Here is an 18,982-nt window from a genome sequence, read left to right as displayed (position 1 = left end):
ATTTAACATGAGTTTTTCCATTTAACATGTTAAACGAAAGATCATGAATACCCCTATTGTATCATTTTGTATCTTTTTAGCCCTGATGAAGCCCTACAAAGTGGGGCGAAACGTCGGAAAATAAATAGTTGTAAACTATTTTTATTTCTTCTTTGACCGCAACCCTGACCATCTTCCTATACATAAAAACATTTTCACCAATACTTTTTGAGAAATTATTCACTTCGTCCTCTAGATTTAAAAATGAGTGATACCTACATATGTAGATGGTTGAAGATAAGCAAAATACTGAAGAAACTGTTTCTTTTTTAATAATTTCCATCTAGTAGAGTTGGCGATGGTTCCATACATATGTTAAATTCGTGGCCAACATTTGGTATTAACATTAAAGGCCAACAAGGCTTAAGTGATGAAGTTCAATAACTTTATAATAAATAATGACACTAAACTATGTTAGACTACATCCTAACTGTACAATCATAGCGCGAGCTGGTGAAGTTGTGGGCAGCTTTGTGCCCTATGGTGGTGTCTTAACCAAGACAAACATAGCGTGATCGAGTCACTGCCATAGTCGCACAGACATTCTAAATAAAAAAGCGACCATACCTTTTTCCTATACAAAGAACATATCATGAGGTAACAGATGAGAGGTTTTAACTGAAACTGATATCGTTAAAGGTAGTTTTAGTGACAGTAGAGGGTTTTAAGATCTTAAAAAAGAAATTTGGTAGAAAAAAAAGAAGGAAAATATATTTTTAATGGATGTTATAAACAGAGATAAAAAGAACATGATAAAAAAAAATCTGGTGTGGAGAACGCATCACGCAACCTCACTACTCAGAAGTGAAATTATTTCTTGTTCGTATCAGAACAGATATTTTTACATCATAGTTAGGGTGACCACACACGCACGCAACATTTTACAAGACTTCTTTATTTGGACTCAGTGGAATTAGTCAATATTTCCATCGGAAAATGGAATTTGAAATTTTTTACAATCGCAGTATTTCCCTTTACTATGAATTTCATACAGAGGGAAGTGAAAGAAACAAAAACATTTCAACAAAACAAACCCCTTATGATGGAATGCTTCAGTGTCACGATAGTTAACTTTTTTTGATAAGTACCCTTGTACTAATAAAGGTTTTTTAAAGAAGTTCGTGAGTGTAAGTTCATACCTAACGAATTTCCAATATAGCTTTACAATATACCAGGGTTACCACTCTTATGCCATCTACCAATTATCATAGTTCGATTTTAAAGGGAGAATGATGATTTTCAGATGTGTAAATTTTATGCACTGTAATCATTGTTTTTCAACGGTTCAAGATTATTTGGTTTTTAATTTTGTAATTTCCCGGTTTTGTTTCCTATTAAATGCCTTGGAAAGTGTGCTATTGTTTATGAATGCCCTATTCGCAAACCAGGATAAATAAGCTCTAAACCTTCATTTTCTAATTGTCACGTATCAATTATTCTCATTACCACGGCCGATTCATTGTTGTTGCTCAGTTCCCAATCTTACCTAGAATGCTTCCAAAATTGTACGGATATGGCAGGTATATACCAAGATCTTTATAAGAAATAAAATAAGGATGGAATCGATTTATCAATCTTTCTGAATTGTGAGTAATTTGACTACTTGCTAGCCTACATGACGTGACCTAGCTGCCGAGAAGTGAACCACTGTAGTCCTCTGACAAACGTCGTGCATTGATATATGTACTATTTTTTTTAAAATACTTTAATTGTACAAATATAGCAACCATGCTCTATATTGTAATATTCATAAATGTATTATTATTATAGTTTGGCGCTACAATATATTGAAGCGTCCAGGCCTCCTCAACCAGCTACTCCCAGACATTTCTGCCTGCACTGCTTCCATCCAGTTGTGGATTCCCAAACCCCTTGCATCCTCAACCACACAGTCAATACATTGAAGTCGGGGAAACTCTCCTCCGGCCATGGCCATGGACTGTCTCCATCAATAATCTTATAGGAGTTTCCTGTTCTTCCATTGTGGCCACATGTCCAGCCCACTTAGACGATATCGTTTGACAAGACTAACAATGTTAGGATCGCTAAAGAGGTTGTAAACCTCTTCATTTGTTCTTCGTCTCCACTCTCCATCAACTAAAACCAGTTCAAATATCTTTCGCTCAAATGTAGCCAACTTCTGATACATTTATTATCCCATTGTCCATGTCTTCGTTCCATATGTAACAACTGGATGAATCAGAGTTTTGTACAGAGAATTTTTTTTTTGGTCACTAACCTGCTTGATAGATATTGCCTCAATCCAAAGAAACTTTATTTTTTATTATTTACTTTCTTTATGCCATTGCATCTTAACTCTCCATTTTATTGAAAACTTAACATTACTTATACCAAAATTATGGTATGCAATCTTTTGTACAAAACGGCTAATTCAGACAGTATGGAACAGATTAAAACCATTGAATATTGAATTAAATTTTTACCAAATATATTATTTTTCCTTTGAATTTTCCATAGCACATGAAATTCATATTTTTAAAATTTATAGTGCTCATTTTCTTTTTTACTGTTAAAAAAAAGTTGTGTAACTCAAAAAAAAAAAATTCTTGAAACTCAATGTACTGACTCAAGATAGATCTTATTTGTTGATTGAGGCAATTTTGTTTGGAATTTTGAATTAATGATGAATGTGCGGTTAATTATAATGGGTTTCTTTAGAGAAATAAAATAATATTTTCTTTTTTGACACAATTTAAATTTTATGGGCTTTTAGGATGAAAAATGCACACCTAAACTTTTCTTTTACATGCTCAAATAAATTTTATTATTTAGATTAGAATAATGTCTGAATTTCTTGCTGGCCATTCTACCTGATACGTTCAGGAATGAGACAAATATATTGCCTTCTGATACAGAGCAACCAATGATTTAGCACATTCTCAGGCATATAAAGGTATTTTATGATCTTGTAAAGTCATTTCAACATCCCATAAAGCATTTGAGACCCGTCTTTGGATCGGTGCCTACTTGGTACATGCCCCCAAAGAAATAACACCATAGAACATGGTAGAGTTTATGGTACAGTAATAATAAAATAAATTTTAAAAAACGGAAATTTTTTAAATTTTAGTACAAGCTTTTGATCAATTTTTGTTTCATATTAGGAGTAAGAATAAATCAAATATATTTAGAACAAGTTTTTTTAAATTTTAAAACTGGTATTTATTCAATCTTTCTGAGGCATGATAGTTTTTGAACTATTGGTGAAGTGCTATACTGTAAATGTTTGTATTCACTAAAACAGAATAGCTTGACCTTACTTTAAACTGTGTTATTGAGATTCATCGTTATTTTATATTCTTCTTAAAAATAGACAATAATTAAAATGACACCAATATTATCTTCAAAATGATTCCCCCCCCCCATTTAAGTCTAAGCCTTCTGAACTATTAATCATGATTCATGGAGGAAGCCAACTAAATAAGAGGCATTATAGCTATAATTTAAACGCCTCTGCCAAACTGTTTATAGTCAGGACATGTAATGTACACTTAGGAAACGAGAAGGACCTTGGGCTAACATCTCTAAAGCAATTGTTCAATGCCAATTTTCCAGCAGGATGTCAACTATAAAGAGAGCCTTTTTTTCTTATTGAATATACATTAAAAAAAGTTTGTTAAAACGGGTTTTCTTAGAGTAAATTATTTTTAATATAATATCATAAAAATTAATTAAAATCTATTTTATTTTATGTAATGTACAAAGTTAGAATTAATGAATCCTAGAACAATATATAATTCTAAATAAGTGAAAATTTAATTAATTATTATAGGCAAGATTATCTCCTTAAATTTATTATTATTGCCTATACTTATCAAAAAACCTTCACCTAACAAAAGTCATATATGAAAATTTAATGTTATTTTAAAATTGAAATTGGTAATTACCTACATAAACAATAAAAATAACTTAAATAAATTAAATATTATTAATAAATGAAACTGTGGACCAATTGGAAAAAATACCATCCTCTGCATATGTTTAATAGCAATGATTTGGTATTTATTGCAGTATATGATAAGTAATGGATGATACATTTACAAAATAACATACTAATATGTAAAAATATAATCATTCTATCTATCAATCTATTGAACTTTTGCATGCAGCTTTACATTTAAAGCACATTTTTATAGACACATTTAAAATGCATAAAATATGTTAAATTTTTAAATATTTGTAAGTTTTTTATTCCGATATTTTAAGTTTGGAATAGATAAATTTTCGTGCTGCTATAAACCAAGTATAGATCAATAATAATGATCAAAGCTTCTTATTAATTACTTTTTTAACTTAGTTTTTATATTTATTCTTGCGATAATTTATGAAAACTGTGCCTACTGTTTGTTTGTAGATTAATTCATTTTATGTGATAATTGTTGAGCAACATTACTAATTTATTGTTATTCATTCAAGATAATAGATATAGTTCACCTTACAGATGTATTCTCTTTTCCTGTTTAGAACTGGAAAGAATAGGGTCAAGCACAATGTTGGTGAGGAATATAGTGTGTGAATGGCAATAAGGCCTCAATGGGCTAACTGCTAATATCCTGTGCCCTATGCAACCTCTGCAATCCTCCTGTTCCAGTCTCACTACACATAGAACTCTAGCAGGTAGCCATTCTACTTCTATAGTTTTGGGACTTTTAGTCAAGTTTTTGAAAATACAGTTTTCTTCAGTTATTTTTCTTTTGTTTTTAGATTAGTCCATTTGTTTCATAAGTAAAAGAGTTCCTGCTTTGATGTTTTTCTCTTCAGTTTAATAAGTATATGGTATTATTACAGTAATTTTTTTTTTTAGAACTTAATCAGTCATGCCTTGTTCTGTTTGAAGTATTACATATCTTATTTACTGCTTATGTTTTGACCATTGTGAATTTATTCAAGAGATAAACAATTAAATAAAATATTCTTAATTAAATCATACTCTGGTCTATTTATGAGATGAGAAATGAATTATTATTATTACTTTTTTATTTATACTATACATGAAAGTGTTTTATAAAGAGGTTTAAAGAAGGAAGGAACTGAAGGATGTGTGTTGAAAAGGAAGTAAGAGCACAAAATGAAATTTTAGTGAAGGAAAATCTTTTAGATGAATTAATTTTTTTTTATGATAAAATATATTTCCTTTTTTAGTAAGTTAGTACTTGTTGTCTTTGGAACAAACCATCATATTATTGAAAAATATTTTTCGAAAATTTACACTTTCTTCGTATTCAACACCAATCCCTCAATGTATTGTGAAATTAGAGAAAAAAAATCTTATTTATAGACAAATATATTTTTAGAGTAATGGCAGATAAAAAGAAAGAGACTGGGTTCTACTCCCCGCCTGAAAGTAAAGACACTTGGGAAAATGTTAAGCATTTTTTTTATGACCCTAAGGAAGGCAAAATATTTGGAAGGACTGGTCCCAGTTGGGGTAAGTTTTTTTATTTTATGATATTTTAGAGACAGCTGTTGACTTAATGACTTGCAGTTTATTGAAATTTTTAAACTTTGAATTAAAATCTCATCAGTAATTTTAGCATTTAATGAACATATTTTAAATAATGCATTCCAATATTCTATCTACAATTTTCCTTACTTTCTACTTCAGTGAAAGAGTTCTGATATGAGTGATATTTGCAGATTAGCATAGATACTATACTCTTCAAATCAGTGTGAAATAATGGATAGAATTTCTTTTAAAGTTTTTCTTATTGAATTTTTATTTTCAGCTAAAATTGGACTATTTTATTTAATATTTTATGCTATACTAGCCTCTCTTTTTGGCATTATGTTATGGATATTCTATCACACTCTTGATCCTAGAGTTCCACGATGGCAGCTTACTGAGTCTTTAATAGGACAAAATCCAGGTTAAAAATAAAAATATAATATTTTATTATCATTTATATGGCTTTATGAGATAATCATTGTTTAATTATTATAAATATAATTAGGTCTTGGTTTTCGTCCGTTTCCAAATGACAGTGAGACCAGAAGTTCTCTGATTTGGTATCAAGGGAAAAGTAGACAATCATGTAAGCTGTGGACAGACACATTAGAAAAGTTCTTAGAAGGTATAAAGTTTCTATAACTACTTTTTATCCAAATTTATTCATTTTCAATATCAGGATAGTCAATATAACATTTTAAAATTAATTATGTAAGTGTTTATTTATGAGGAGACTGCACCATAACAAATTAAGTATGTTATTTTAAAAAGAAGTTTTAATGAATAAAACTAACTTATTATTAAAAAAATTAAATTGTTTGTTCTTGTTTGAGAAAACCTAAAAAAAAAAAAAATTATTATTACTGCAGATGAAGCCAAACCACCAAAAAAGATTAGTATTTAATTTTATACCATCTTGCATAAATTTATATAACATCGTTCCCAAGTGGTGTATCAGGACATTTTTGAGAAAATTATGTTATATTAATATGGTTACAGATTTAAGGTAGCAGCTAATTGATAATTTTGACGTTTGGTAAATGATAATTTTGTATTTTTATATTTTGACATCAAATTTTCAGATAGGTCTTTTTGGCATAGCAAAAACAATAGAAAACTATGTTGAAATACAACAAAAACCAAGGTTGTGAAATTTCCATATGAGCCAATTTAGCTTTCTATCAACCCTATTATTATTGTATTACTAATTGTTAGGTATATTTTTATAGTAGTTATTTATTTATTTCGAAAGTCTTTTACATGCTAAGTGTTACATTAATTTTTTTTTAACCGTCTTTTGAAAATATTAATTGCTCTTGAAATATAGTAGAATAAAGTTGACATTTCACTTTACATTTTAAGTAATGTTTATTTTATTTCTTTACTTAAAATATTTAAATTTTCAATGGTTACAATTTATAGGCGTTTTTATTAAATGATACAGCTTTAACTTATCTGAATACAAATTTAAATTAATTACTGTACTTCAGTGATTCAAAGTTACCATCATTCTATCAATTTTGGTGTTATTCATTTATGACATCATGATGCTTTAGATTCTGTTGTAGAGTAGAAGAATTGAAGAATATTTTTCTGCTTCCATTAAATGAAAAAGCAACAATTATTTATCTGCAAATCGTCCCAATTTCTATAATTAAAAAAATTATGGGAACATCATCATCATGATAGTACTTATAATCTTATAAACTTTTGTATTTGTACTTATATTTATTCTGTAAAATCATTTTAAAATGCTTTGATGACTTAGTTTATAGGAAACCTGGTCTTACACCTGGTAGAGGACAAAATATTTACAATTGTGATTATGATAGACCCCCTGGGAAAGGGCAGGTATGTGATGTAGATGTGAAAAATTGGTATCCATGCACAGCTGAAAACAACTTTAATTACCATTTATCAAGCCCTTGTGTATTTATTAAACTAAATAAGGTAAGCATTTTAATTAACTGCTTAAAAATTTCTTTCTGTTTTGGTTTCATGTTTCTTTGATTTATTATGTGCTGTAAATCTGCTTAAGCTTAATATTTCCTATATCAATGCCTTAAATGTTTTTAGTTAAAATAGATGTCTAATAAAATGTCTTTTAAAAAAATAAATTAGTAAATTCCATCTTAATTGAGCTATTTAATGGATCATTTAAATTGAAATTAATTTGAAATCATTTCTGCACTAATATATCTATTTTAATTTTTAAATGAGGAATTTAATTTAAATTTTTAATTTTAGTCCTTTCTGAACAGATTATTAATGTTTCCTGAAACACTTAGCTTTATTTATGTCTTAGAGAATATAATTGCTTTGAGGTTTAATTATTAAACAGAATAACAATTAGTTACATTTAAGAATTTCATTTGAAAAAGAATTGACTACTTTTAAATTGATTAAATGATTAAATAGTTGAACATTTTTATTTATTTTTTTCAAAACATTTATTATTTTCTCCATTAATTATTAAATGAGAAAATATTAATTATTTATATATCATCAGTAATAAAACACAGTAAAGTAAATTATATGTTTCATTTTTTCTCACACCCCTACCATATTTACTTTGATTTTATTGGTGGCCAAATAGTCTCCCCCATTGTAAATTGTTTATAATCATCCTCTATTTTTTTTTTTATTTTATTGATTTATCATAGACATTTATGCTTTTTTTTTCTAATAAAATATTCTTGAAAATATTTAGATTTATGGCTGGCAACCAGAGTTTTTCAATGATACCCGTGAGTTACCTGAAAAAATGCCTGAAGACTTAAAGAATCTAATTTCAGTGCAAAAATCCATTAATCCAGAATTGGTAATAATTAATCAATTTATTATTATTATTATTATTTCTTTAATCTAGACCTTATTGGTTTTTGATAGTTATTCTTCTAACGCTCAATTTCTTATAAATTAAAAAAACAAAACAATAAATACAGATACTGGTTCAAGTTTAGTTCATAGGCATTTTGATTTATTAATTTTGTGTTTGGTTATTTAAATTATTCATTCTATTTCAGTTAAAGACTGTTTGGGTGAGCTGTGAAGGAGAATCTCCATTAGATCGAGAGAATATTGGTGATATTCAGTACATTCCAAGACAAGGTTTTCCAGGTTACTTCTACCCATATATGAATACTGAGGGATATCTTAGTCCACTGATTGCTGTCCACTTTAAGAGACCGAAAAGTACATAATTTACCTATTGTTTCTAAATATATTTAATATCAAAATTATGATATTATATATTATTTTAATGCTGAATGCTAAATTATGATTATCAAATTTATTTTGAAATATTATAAACCATCTTTTAAATTTTCAGTTAGTATTTACTACCTTAAAAACCTAAATGAAATTTTAAAAAATATTTTATACTATTTAAATATAAATTTTATAGTATTTTTAAGCCGATTGTTCTTTAATATTACATTTTTGAGTGTTTTCACTTATCTTTTGGGTGGGCGATTCTTCTAATATACGTTAGAAACATTGGGACAGGGTTAGTTTCTGTTATATGTTTCATCAAATATTTTAACATTTGTTAAGTGCTGTTTATAAACAATAAAAATGAAAAAAAAATTATTTATACCTTAAAAATGTATTGATGGTAATGAGAAGGTTGACTTAATTATTGTAAATTAATACTCAAATGGTCAGACATTTCTACTGATTTATTTTATAATTACTTAAAACTTCCTTTGTTTCAATTAAAAAATTCTTTGTAAATCAATAGTAATAAATACAAAACAGTAATTTCGATAAATTTCAAGTATTCCTACACCAGTTTGTTTACAGTCACATATATCCCAGATTGCATTTAGCAGAAATAGAACTTACACTCATGAAATGTAGTTTTGGCGATGTGTTCGATTTTATTTTTAGATTGCAATTTTTTTTTCTAATCAGAATGTGATCTTTTTACATCAGTTCGTAAACACTTCTAGCATTACGATATTCTTCAAGTATATGTTACTCTTTCAAAAACTAAGGAAACTTTTAATGATACTTAGTTTATCAGCTTGAGCAAATTCCGTTACCATTTTATTATTTTGAACTGTTTTAGCCTTTTTAAAATTACTTTTAGAAATGAGAAGAATAGTCTCCTCTTTTCATTTTCTGAGCATTTTATCCTTTAAAATATGCCTAGTTGTCACAAAAATCTTTCTTAATTTAAAATAAAAATGGACAATAGTGAAATGCACTGTTTTATTCGTGGTAACAATTTAATCATAAGTTTTTGGCCTTCATCATGGTTGGTTCTTCCCTAATCTAAAATAGGTCCTACACACCCTCTATCTTCATCTCCTGGGTTTCACAATGGTTAACTATATTTTCATATTAGTAATTTTCATTTTTTCGATTAGAAAAATGATCTCATCTCAGTATTTTTTGCTGTTAATAGGCCTTCATTATCCACCATCTTTATGACTTATCTTACATATTAAAAAAGCTAGAAGTATAATTTAATTTTATTTAATCCTTTGTGCTCGGTTGTCATCGATAATGCAATATTTGAAACATAAATTGTAAATCCGCTTTTCCTGGTATAGAAAAAACTACAACACATTTTCATTCATTTGTTTGTGTGCGTAATCACTTGTACAAAACGTGTGGTTAGGAAAGTCGTATGAGTAGACAAACCAGATATTTTGTAAAGTAACAAGATTTGATATTATATTATTAATATTAATAAAATTTAGGTTTTTTAAAGCCAGCAGTGAAGATTTTTATTTATGAGTTTCTGTAGGAATAATAGATTATTATTATTATTAATCTTTATCAATGTTCCACTATCTTACCTGCAATCAATATTTAAATGATATATCGTAATCATTAAACTTTGTATTATGGAAACAAATTAACCAAACTCTTCCCTGTATTTTTGTACACTACTGCTATTTAAACTTGAATTGAGTAAATTTTGTTTTCTGTTTTTTCTAAATTTGATTGAAAAATAAATTTTGTTTTTGAATTTCACTAGCATTGAATTACTATAACTATTATTCATTTTCATTTATTGATTGAAAAGATTTAGCAATGGAATTTTAACGCCATTAATATACTAAATCTACTTGTTTCATCAACTGCCCTGTTTTGGTGGGTTAGACACATGTAGATAAACCAAATAATTTAAGATTTTGGAAAATTTAAAATTGAAAAAAATTAAACGTTTAACAAATAGAATGTAATAATTATTAATAAATGATAATAATTTTAAATCAAATAAAGCATAACCATTTCAAATTTTTAAGTCAATTAACACAATCCACTTCAATTATGATCTTGCCACTTTTAATAACGACACTCTTAATTTGATTTCAAATAAAATTATTTTTAACTTTGAATTAATAATGATAATATTAATAAAAATTTAAGATTGATATATATATATATATTTATCAAATTCATTTGAATATGTAGTAGAATTCAACTATTGCTTCTGGCAAGTTTCCTTCACCAATTTTAGCTTGTAGTTATAAATCTTCAGATATTTATCTATATATCATTTTGCTTGGTTGAAATAGTGCAGATTTTATATCCAGCATTTAAGTTTTGAAAATATTTATTTTCACGATTTATTAGTAATACAAAATTTAAGATATTCATTTTAAGAGAACTTGTAGATTATGATCTATTTGTTATTGTTCACTTGTATCCAAAATGGTAGAAATAATAAACCTATGTAGCTCCCTATACATATAAATAAATTAAAAGACCCATTTGCAGTTTTTTTTCAGCTAAAGAGACTAACTCTTTACTCCAATTCTTTGCTATGTTTTTTTCTGCTTGTATTCCACCCTACACCTTCAATTTATTATTATTATAAGTATTTTATCATTATAAAGAATCATATCCTAAGTTTAGTACACAATATTAATTTTTTATTCAAATGTTCGATATTACTAGTTTGTTTAAATTGTTAAAATTATATTACAAAAAGATATAATTAATTATTTTATATATAAATATATTCATTTTTTAATACAATTTTAATATGATTTCAGCTGGAATCATTATCAATGTGGAATGCAGAGCATGGGCCAAAAATCTTAAAGTCGATCGAAGGGAAAAAATAGGCACCGTTCATTTTGAATTACTTATAGATTAATGTAAATAATAAAAATAGAACAAGAAAAACACTGTCCCTAGTCTCTCTGTAATTTACTATGTACTATAAATGATTGTAAAAGTGTTAATACTGCCACGATTTTTCTACTAATAAAACAACAGCTTGCTCTGATATTCAGGGTAATAAGAAATATACGATATAAAAATATCTAGTTTTCTTATTTATACCTCTAAATCTACACATTAACTTGTAAATTTATAAAATATAAATAGATAAGTTTTCCTATTTAACCCTGCATTTAATTTGATGTTATTTTTATTATATAATAAGGATTTGTCGCTTATTATAATTATCTTTATTTCATAACCTAAAAATTGTTTATAAGTTCTGAATTCTTTATTATTGCTATTATTATTTTTTTGTATAGCATTTAAACATTTTTATATTTGATTCTGATAAGTTTAATTTATATATATTTTTTTAAATATTAGTGATTTATCCTTCACTTTAAATTAGACTTAGAATATTTTATTGATTGGAAAACACATCAATTTACCTGGGGCAAAAGCATGGAAATTAACAACTTTTGGCAGATGTACAAGTAACTCTATTGGCATTTACAGTCCCCCTGCTTTAGCCATTAGTTAACCATCAGTCAATCTGAACAGGTAAAATTTAACTCAGTTTACCTTAAACCATATTTGACAATGATATACCATTCTCTTTTATAATATTTCATGACTATAAGTTATTCATAATTTAAATGTTAAGAAGTAGTGATTATTATTTAGTTTTAATTTTATTTAATTTTAAGATAGTTGGTTTTGTGTTTTAAATGCCTTTTAAATGAAAAGTTCAGGAAACAAGGCAAGAAGTGATTCTTTTTCATTTTATGAATGAAGTGTTTAATGCTAGCGTTAAGGTAACTGCACTTAAGTTATTTCTTTTTAGCATTTAGTACAATACAGGAACTTTTTTGAATTAGAAATGTGTGATGAGTTGAATAGATTATTAAAGCAAAGGGAACTACTGTTTGGTGATCGAAAATGTTGGTACATAAACAAATCAAACATAAGTGGATCAGGTGTTTTTGCAGATAAAAGTTATGAGACAGGCGAATTAATATTTAGAGACACTCCAATTGTAATAGGTGTGTTATCTCCAAGCATTTTTACTTTTCAAATTTAGATTTAGGTTTATCATACAAAAGCCATTGAATCATATTTGTTGATATTTAGGACCAAGGTCATCAGTATTGCCTCCTGCATGTGTTAGTTGCATGAAGATGGGTGTACCATTGATTGCTTGCTCCAAAGGCTGTCGCTTACCAGTCTGTAGCAGCGAATGTGAAAATTCAATATCTCATCGGATGGAATGTCAGTTACTGTTGGAATTTTCAGTTAAAGAAGGAGAATTTTGGTCACCATTGTTGTATCGTGCTCTGACAGCATTCAGGTGCTTGTTGGTGAGTGATGAGGACAAGAAGCTAATACAGTGTTTAAGTGCTAATAAAAAGACCAAACACATTGAGGTATGTAATTAAATTTTTATAAACATCTTCTCTCAGCATCAATTACTCTTTTAAATGCATTTAGATTCATATTTATATTTGAAAAACATAATTAACTATGACCAACAACTGATAAAATTAAAATTTAATTATAAGGAACAACCACTTAAGTGATATAATGGTCCTCATAAATATCTACATTATTTTTTTTTAATTTAACATTTATGATAGACCTTTTGATTTATGAGGTTTATTTCTTGTCAGTATGTTTGTACATGGAAAATCAAGAATTTTATTTATAACAGTAAATTTATTTTTTGATTATAATTAAAATCTGTATGGTTTGCATGATTTTTTTTGATTTTTTAATAATAATTATTAATAATGATCTATTCTACACTATTCCAAAATAGTTCCATTATTTATGTTGTATCATGTACAGGTAATTCAAACATTGTTTTTATGAGAATGTAAGTAAATGAAAATAATTAAAATTTTCCTTGTATTTCAATTATTTCACAGCCGAAACAACATTTGTTAATAGTGCAGTTGTAGTTTCAGAGTATGTTATCAGAAGCATATAAATAGTATAAATGGGGTTTTCCTAGTTATTCCTTACAATTGCTTACAATAACAAAAAGTTATATAGAGAATTTTTAGAGGCATGGTATATTTTTTAGCATTTAGGTTTGACAGACCTGATTTGAATTTAGATTTCTTTTCAGAATTTCCAGATTTATATCTGCCAACTTCACCCTTGTAAACATGGCAAAATAATAAAAATTTTCAAAATTCATTTTCATTTGATTGCAGAGAAATATTCTACAACTGAATGTTCATTACAACTGAAATATTGATCATGAAAGTTCAGTAGTTTTCTAATTACATTCTATAATATTCTTGATTAGTTTATAAAAAATGTATGCTATTCTCATCAAAGTTTTAACCCTGCCAAAACTACTTTAACCTGTTAGTGGACTTGTTTATAAATGTAAAAGCAAAGAAACATCAAAGTATTTAGATAATGGGGGTGTTATATCCCCTCCCCCCTCATGGTCAATATAGATAGCATAGTGTTCAATGTGTGGCTTTCTCTTACTTTACATACAACTACTTACAATAATTTTTTTCATACAATGATACATTTGTCTAAATAATTTTAATGGATATCCCTTGGAAGAGCTGTTTCTCCAATATTCAAATGTTTGAAATTTTAGAAAATATGTTTCTCCCTAAAAAAAATCACATTAAAATTAACATAGCAAATATACAGTACATTCTAGCATTTACTTCCCAATATTTTTTTCCTCTTTTGCTCCATATTCAACCTCTTAAAGCATAGTTGTGCTGAAGTTTTTATTTATTATTTATCTGGACAAGGGGTCTGCTAAATGTTTTTAGCCTAATAAGGGAGCCCTGAGGTTTTTTGGTTCAACAAGCCTGCCATGGCTAAAAACGTTTGGGCACAGCTTTTTTTTCTAAATTCAATCAGAAAATCAGGAATGCCATTTGTACTTATTTTCTCATTCCAAGAACGATTATCCTGAAAAAAAAAACCTTTACTTCAATAGTTCGATATTTTGAGTGGTTAAAAACCGAAAATAAATAAAATAGCACTGGAACTGGAATGGAGGTAAGATTTAGATCGATAATTTAAGAGTTAGTATAATAGTACAAGAGCCCAAGTGGAGAAAAAAGGCAGTTATCTCACCCCAATTTTTGATTACTTTAATGAAAACTATGTATTATTACTAGTCAATATTAATGAGACTGCCAAGTGTAGGTAGGGAGAATAAAAAATGGCGGTTGTTTCAAAACATTAATTTTTCATTCGGAGCTCTATATCTTAAAAACTACCAGCAACACTAGAACATCTATAAAAGAGAACATTATTTAAAGAAGAGTAAATTTGCTAAAATATGAGCTCTAACTGAGTTATTTACGTTAAATAGTTTTCATAATATAGCTTTTTAAAAAGCAACATTTCATAAAAATGTTGTATGGGACGTACTGAAAGATCAGTAGTTAGTGAATTTATTTTGAAAAATTTATATCTCAAAAACCATTTTACGTACAGATGTCTATTAGCACTCAAATTAAAGCTAGTTTAATGAACTATAAAGTAGTTAATAGTGTTTATCTTTGTAGGAGTAGTAGTTTACATGAAATTTGCTAAAATAAATTGATTTATAGTTGTTCAGACAATAAGTTTGATTTATGAAAAACTTGCAAACATAAAACATGTAAGTTGACTTAAAATTTTATATTTTCTCTAATGCAATCAGTGTGTCCGAAAATTCATCAGCAATGGTGGTTTTAGTTTCTTTTTTGCATTTCTTACATTTTTTATAGATATTATTTTTGAAAAAAGAACTGCAGAAGAACTTTTCTGATGTGGAAGAACGGTTTCTTACCCTATCGTGTGCCGTTCTAAGTGGTACAGCTTTCGAAACAGAGCTGGGAGAGGGAAAGATAAAGGCGTCCTTAAGAGGTCTCTACCCCTTGGCGGGAATGATGAACCATTCCTGCGTGCCAAACACGCAGCATTACTTCCTCCTCGAGAATAACATCCAAACGATGTACGTTGTAGCTACCTGCCCGATCCCAGAGGGAATGGAATTGACAACGAACTATTCTTATTTGTTTTGGCCAACAATAATACGCAGGCATTTCTTATCAGTGACTAAAGAATTCTTGTGCACTTGCATCAGATGTGGTGACCCGACGGTCAGTAGGTATAGCAATAACGGGTTTAAGTAAAACGATATTCCTATCATATTAAAATGTTTCCGTTTATTAAAGGAATTCGACACTAATTTGTCTGCTGTGGAGTGCTCTTGTGGAGGACTGATTTTACCTCTTTGCGCAATTGATATGAAGAGTGATTGGCAGTGTGGAAGCTGCAATAGCATTGTACCTGTAACCAAGTTGCCATTCGCTAATCCTTCAGAAATTTTAAATAAAAGTGAAACTGCTCAAGGGTATAAAATAAAATACCTCTCTATCATGGAAAAGTTCAAGAAAGTATGGGACATGGGCCACCAAGGAATTCCTTATAAAGGTAAGGAATACGAAAGATCCGTGGTTATACTGTTATAAATAGTTTTAGCGATAGTAATTTTCAATAACTTTCCTCAATCGTTTAGTTTTTAGAAGTTTTTTGTTATATAAAAAATACCAATAAGCCTATCTAATGGAAGCAAAAATATTTAAATTTTAACGTAGAAGTTGATTGGGGGTGCGTATAAGAGAGAAAACACACTGTAAGTACTAAACCTCTTTTATTAGAATATTATTAGTTGATCGTATATAATTAATTGCGGGAAGATAGTACGGCTGGCGGTCAATAAAGGTAAAAAATAGTAAAGATTTTATTTTTATTATTATGATTATATTTTATTATTCTGTTTATTGGTAACCAACGTTTTGCCCCACTTTGCAGGGCTTCATCAGGTCTGAACCCTGGAAGAAATAGAATAATTATAAGAATAAAGAAGAAACAATGAATCCTCACTTTACTTCTTCCAGGTTTCAGCCCCACGAAGTGTGGTGAAACGTTGGTTACGTACTAAATAGTTTGTTGTTTCCCCTCCCCCTCTGTATTTTTGTACCTTTCTTGATCGCCACCCGGACCATCCTCTTGCAATTATACTTCATTTAATGTGTACCAACTTTTGGACTAGTTTTAGACGTTAACACCAGGGCTAACCTAAACAAAATACGGCCATGAAGGAATAATACCGGTAACCGGCTAGCTAAGAATTGATACTTGGTATATGAAAAACTATTACTTAACAGTGTGAAATTAAAACTGTTTTAAAATGCAACAATAAATCTAAAATCGTTCAATTTTTATTTATTTATCGTGACTCTAATGGAGTGTATCATACAGTTTTTCAGTTATCACCTGAAAAGTTTATTACTCATAAGATATTTGATGTCAAGACATTTTATTTTTAACAAGTATCAGTTTTTCCTGCAAATACGGGGTCTCAAAATGAGTAGATTTATCATATTGAAGTAAAATCATGAAACAGCTTTATCAGGAACGAAACAAGAGTAGTTCCGCCTAGGCCGGAATCGAACCGGAGCCGCAGCAGTCTCGAGGTTGCCAATCTTGACAATTTAACTTACTACACAACCATTTACAACGGCCTCTGAGTTGGAATGACTGACTAGCCTTCCTTCTGCCGATTTAATAATGAGGGAGCGCCAAAAACTCGCTCAGACTTTAAATATGACCGTATGTTATAACGTCCTGATGAATGTTTACAACTTAGGCCGAAACGTCGAACAATAATGAAAAAACTTTTACACTTATTCTCGTTTGATTAAAAGAAAGTCTGTGTTCCCCCAAAAAGTTATTCAATTTAAAGAAAAATTATAAAGGGCTCTTACGGTGGGCTCTTTTCTCCACCAACTCGTCATTGTTCCGTGATTATATTACCTAATTGAATTTTAGATTTCAAAAAATCCCTGCTTTGCTTTGATAGTGGCACATTTGAAAAAAAAAAGTTTGTAATGTATTTTGAATTCCGAAGATAGTACTGTAGACAAGGATAACTTTCTCTACCGTCTGTCCCAAAGCTAGTTAGTAGAGATGTCATAAAGTAACCTGTAAGTACAATATATGGAGTACATGGAATACCAAAAACAAAAAAAAAACTTGTCAAATGTGCAACTGTCAATGCAATTCAACGATATTCGTTTCTAATATTCTTAATAAAAAAAAAATTATAAATATACTACAACTATAAAAAAAAAAAAAGGATGGAGCAAAGATCTGTAACCGGGTTGTAGTACCGTCGTAAAATAAAATTTATTTTTATAAAAGGAAGATGGTCCGGGTGGGATCAAAGAAAGAACTCAAATAGCAATTAAACTATTTGATATAAGCCTAAGTTTCACCACACCTTGCAGGGCTTTATCAAGGCTTACTGAATGTAAGTAAGCACACAATGTTTAATTTGATTTTCACCCATATCTTCGCCCTTCATCTACCAGCAACCTGTACTCTCGCAGGACCGTTATTAACGAAGTGCTTCCCTCTCTCCCCCCAGATCGGACAGATTTATAATATTGACAGAAATAAACAACACCCTAGTTAAAATCATTAATTTATATAAAATTTGAAAGGTATCAAATACTTGAAAAAAGAAATTTGAACATTTATAAGATCGATTACAGAAGTTAGAGGACTCTATAGATCATGGGCACAGTGGGCCTTCAGTTTAGAGGCAGCACTGCATCCCATCAATAAAAACTTTTTTAACATCTCTACATAATATGAGTCATCAGTTTGTGTTTTATTGTCTATTTTTTTATTACTATTATAGGAGTAAACTCATCATTATAATAATTTTATTACTCATATTTAAAGTAAACATCAATAATTAATTTTAACTTATAATTCATACACATATTTATTTATTTATATCTTTTCGAACAGATTAAACTAATTTCCTTATTACCTCGTTGGGCTCTTTAATTTACTTAATAAATCCAAATATAAATTTAATCCTCAAATTATTTTTATCAGTGAAGTTATTACCTATGAAACATTAAAATTGATATGATAATGATTCTCGACGAAAATTACGGCCCTACCGACGGAGGTGTGGCGAAAATTGTTGGGCCTGTGGCCATCCTAACTTTCTATCCGGCCCTGTCCACGACAGTAATATAACCCAAATTATTAATTTAAATTTTAAATTTATTCCTTAACGCTCCTTACTTTGTCACAAATCAAGTCATCCATCATGACCTCAATGTCCCATATGTTGCCGATTTGGCCAAAACCAGATACCATTCCTTCCATGTAAAACTTCCCAACCACCCAAATCCACTTGTTTCTAACCTGGCTTCTCCTTCATTACCTAATAATCCT

General features: G+C 28.8%; 2 protein-coding genes across 5 annotated transcripts in view; both read left to right on the top strand.

The window, feature by feature from the left end:
- The first annotated feature begins 4,524 nt into the window (after nt 1-4,524).
- LOC106682920 (sodium/potassium-transporting ATPase subunit beta-2) lies at nt 4,525-11,792 on the top strand. 3 transcript variants are annotated; one of them, XM_014424068.3, is made up of 9 exons: nt 4,525-4,677; nt 4,765-4,836; nt 5,355-5,488; nt 5,787-5,927; nt 6,012-6,131; nt 7,275-7,456; nt 8,217-8,327; nt 8,533-8,701; nt 11,521-11,792. In XM_014424068.3, the coding sequence occupies exons 3-9, from the start codon at nt 5,359-5,361 to the stop codon at nt 11,622-11,624; spliced, it is 957 nt and encodes a 318-aa protein (XP_014279554.1). In that variant the 5' UTR covers nt 4,525-4,677; nt 4,765-4,836; nt 5,355-5,358; the 3' UTR covers nt 11,625-11,792. The 3 variants fall into 3 exon arrangements, with proteins under 3 accessions (XP_014279554.1, XP_014279564.1, XP_014279546.1); XM_014424078.3 differs by lacking the exon at nt 4,765-4,836 and having other exon boundaries at nt 4,657-4,677; XM_014424060.2 differs by lacking the exon at nt 4,525-4,677 and having other exon boundaries at nt 4,684-4,836.
- A 383-nt stretch (nt 11,793-12,175) lies between these two features.
- Nucleotides 12,176-18,982, top strand: part of LOC106682850 (SET domain-containing protein SmydA-8) — a 14,295-nt gene continuing 7,488 nt past the window's right edge. The window contains exons 1-5 of one of the 2 annotated variants that reach the window (XM_014423945.3): nt 12,176-12,253; nt 12,571-12,735; nt 12,824-13,116; nt 15,448-15,822; nt 15,898-16,156. In XM_014423945.3, the coding sequence (XP_014279431.1) occupies nt 12,573-12,735; nt 12,824-13,116; nt 15,448-15,822; nt 15,898-16,156 (1,090 nt within the window). In that variant the 5' untranslated portion in view covers nt 12,176-12,253; nt 12,571-12,572. Of the gene's footprint in view, nt 12,254-12,536; nt 12,736-12,823; nt 13,117-15,447; nt 15,823-15,897; nt 16,157-18,982 lie in introns of both variants that reach the window. The other variant, XM_014423936.3, reaches the window with a different exon arrangement.

Source organism: Halyomorpha halys, unplaced genomic scaffold (assembly GCF_000696795.3).
Source record: "Halyomorpha halys isolate HHAL.00 unplaced genomic scaffold, Hhal_1.1 Scaffold25.1, whole genome shotgun sequence".
In the NCBI taxonomy this organism is placed as follows: domain Eukaryota; kingdom Metazoa; phylum Arthropoda; class Insecta; order Hemiptera; family Pentatomidae; genus Halyomorpha; species Halyomorpha halys.
This window is presented reverse-complemented; position numbering and strand designations above follow the sequence as displayed.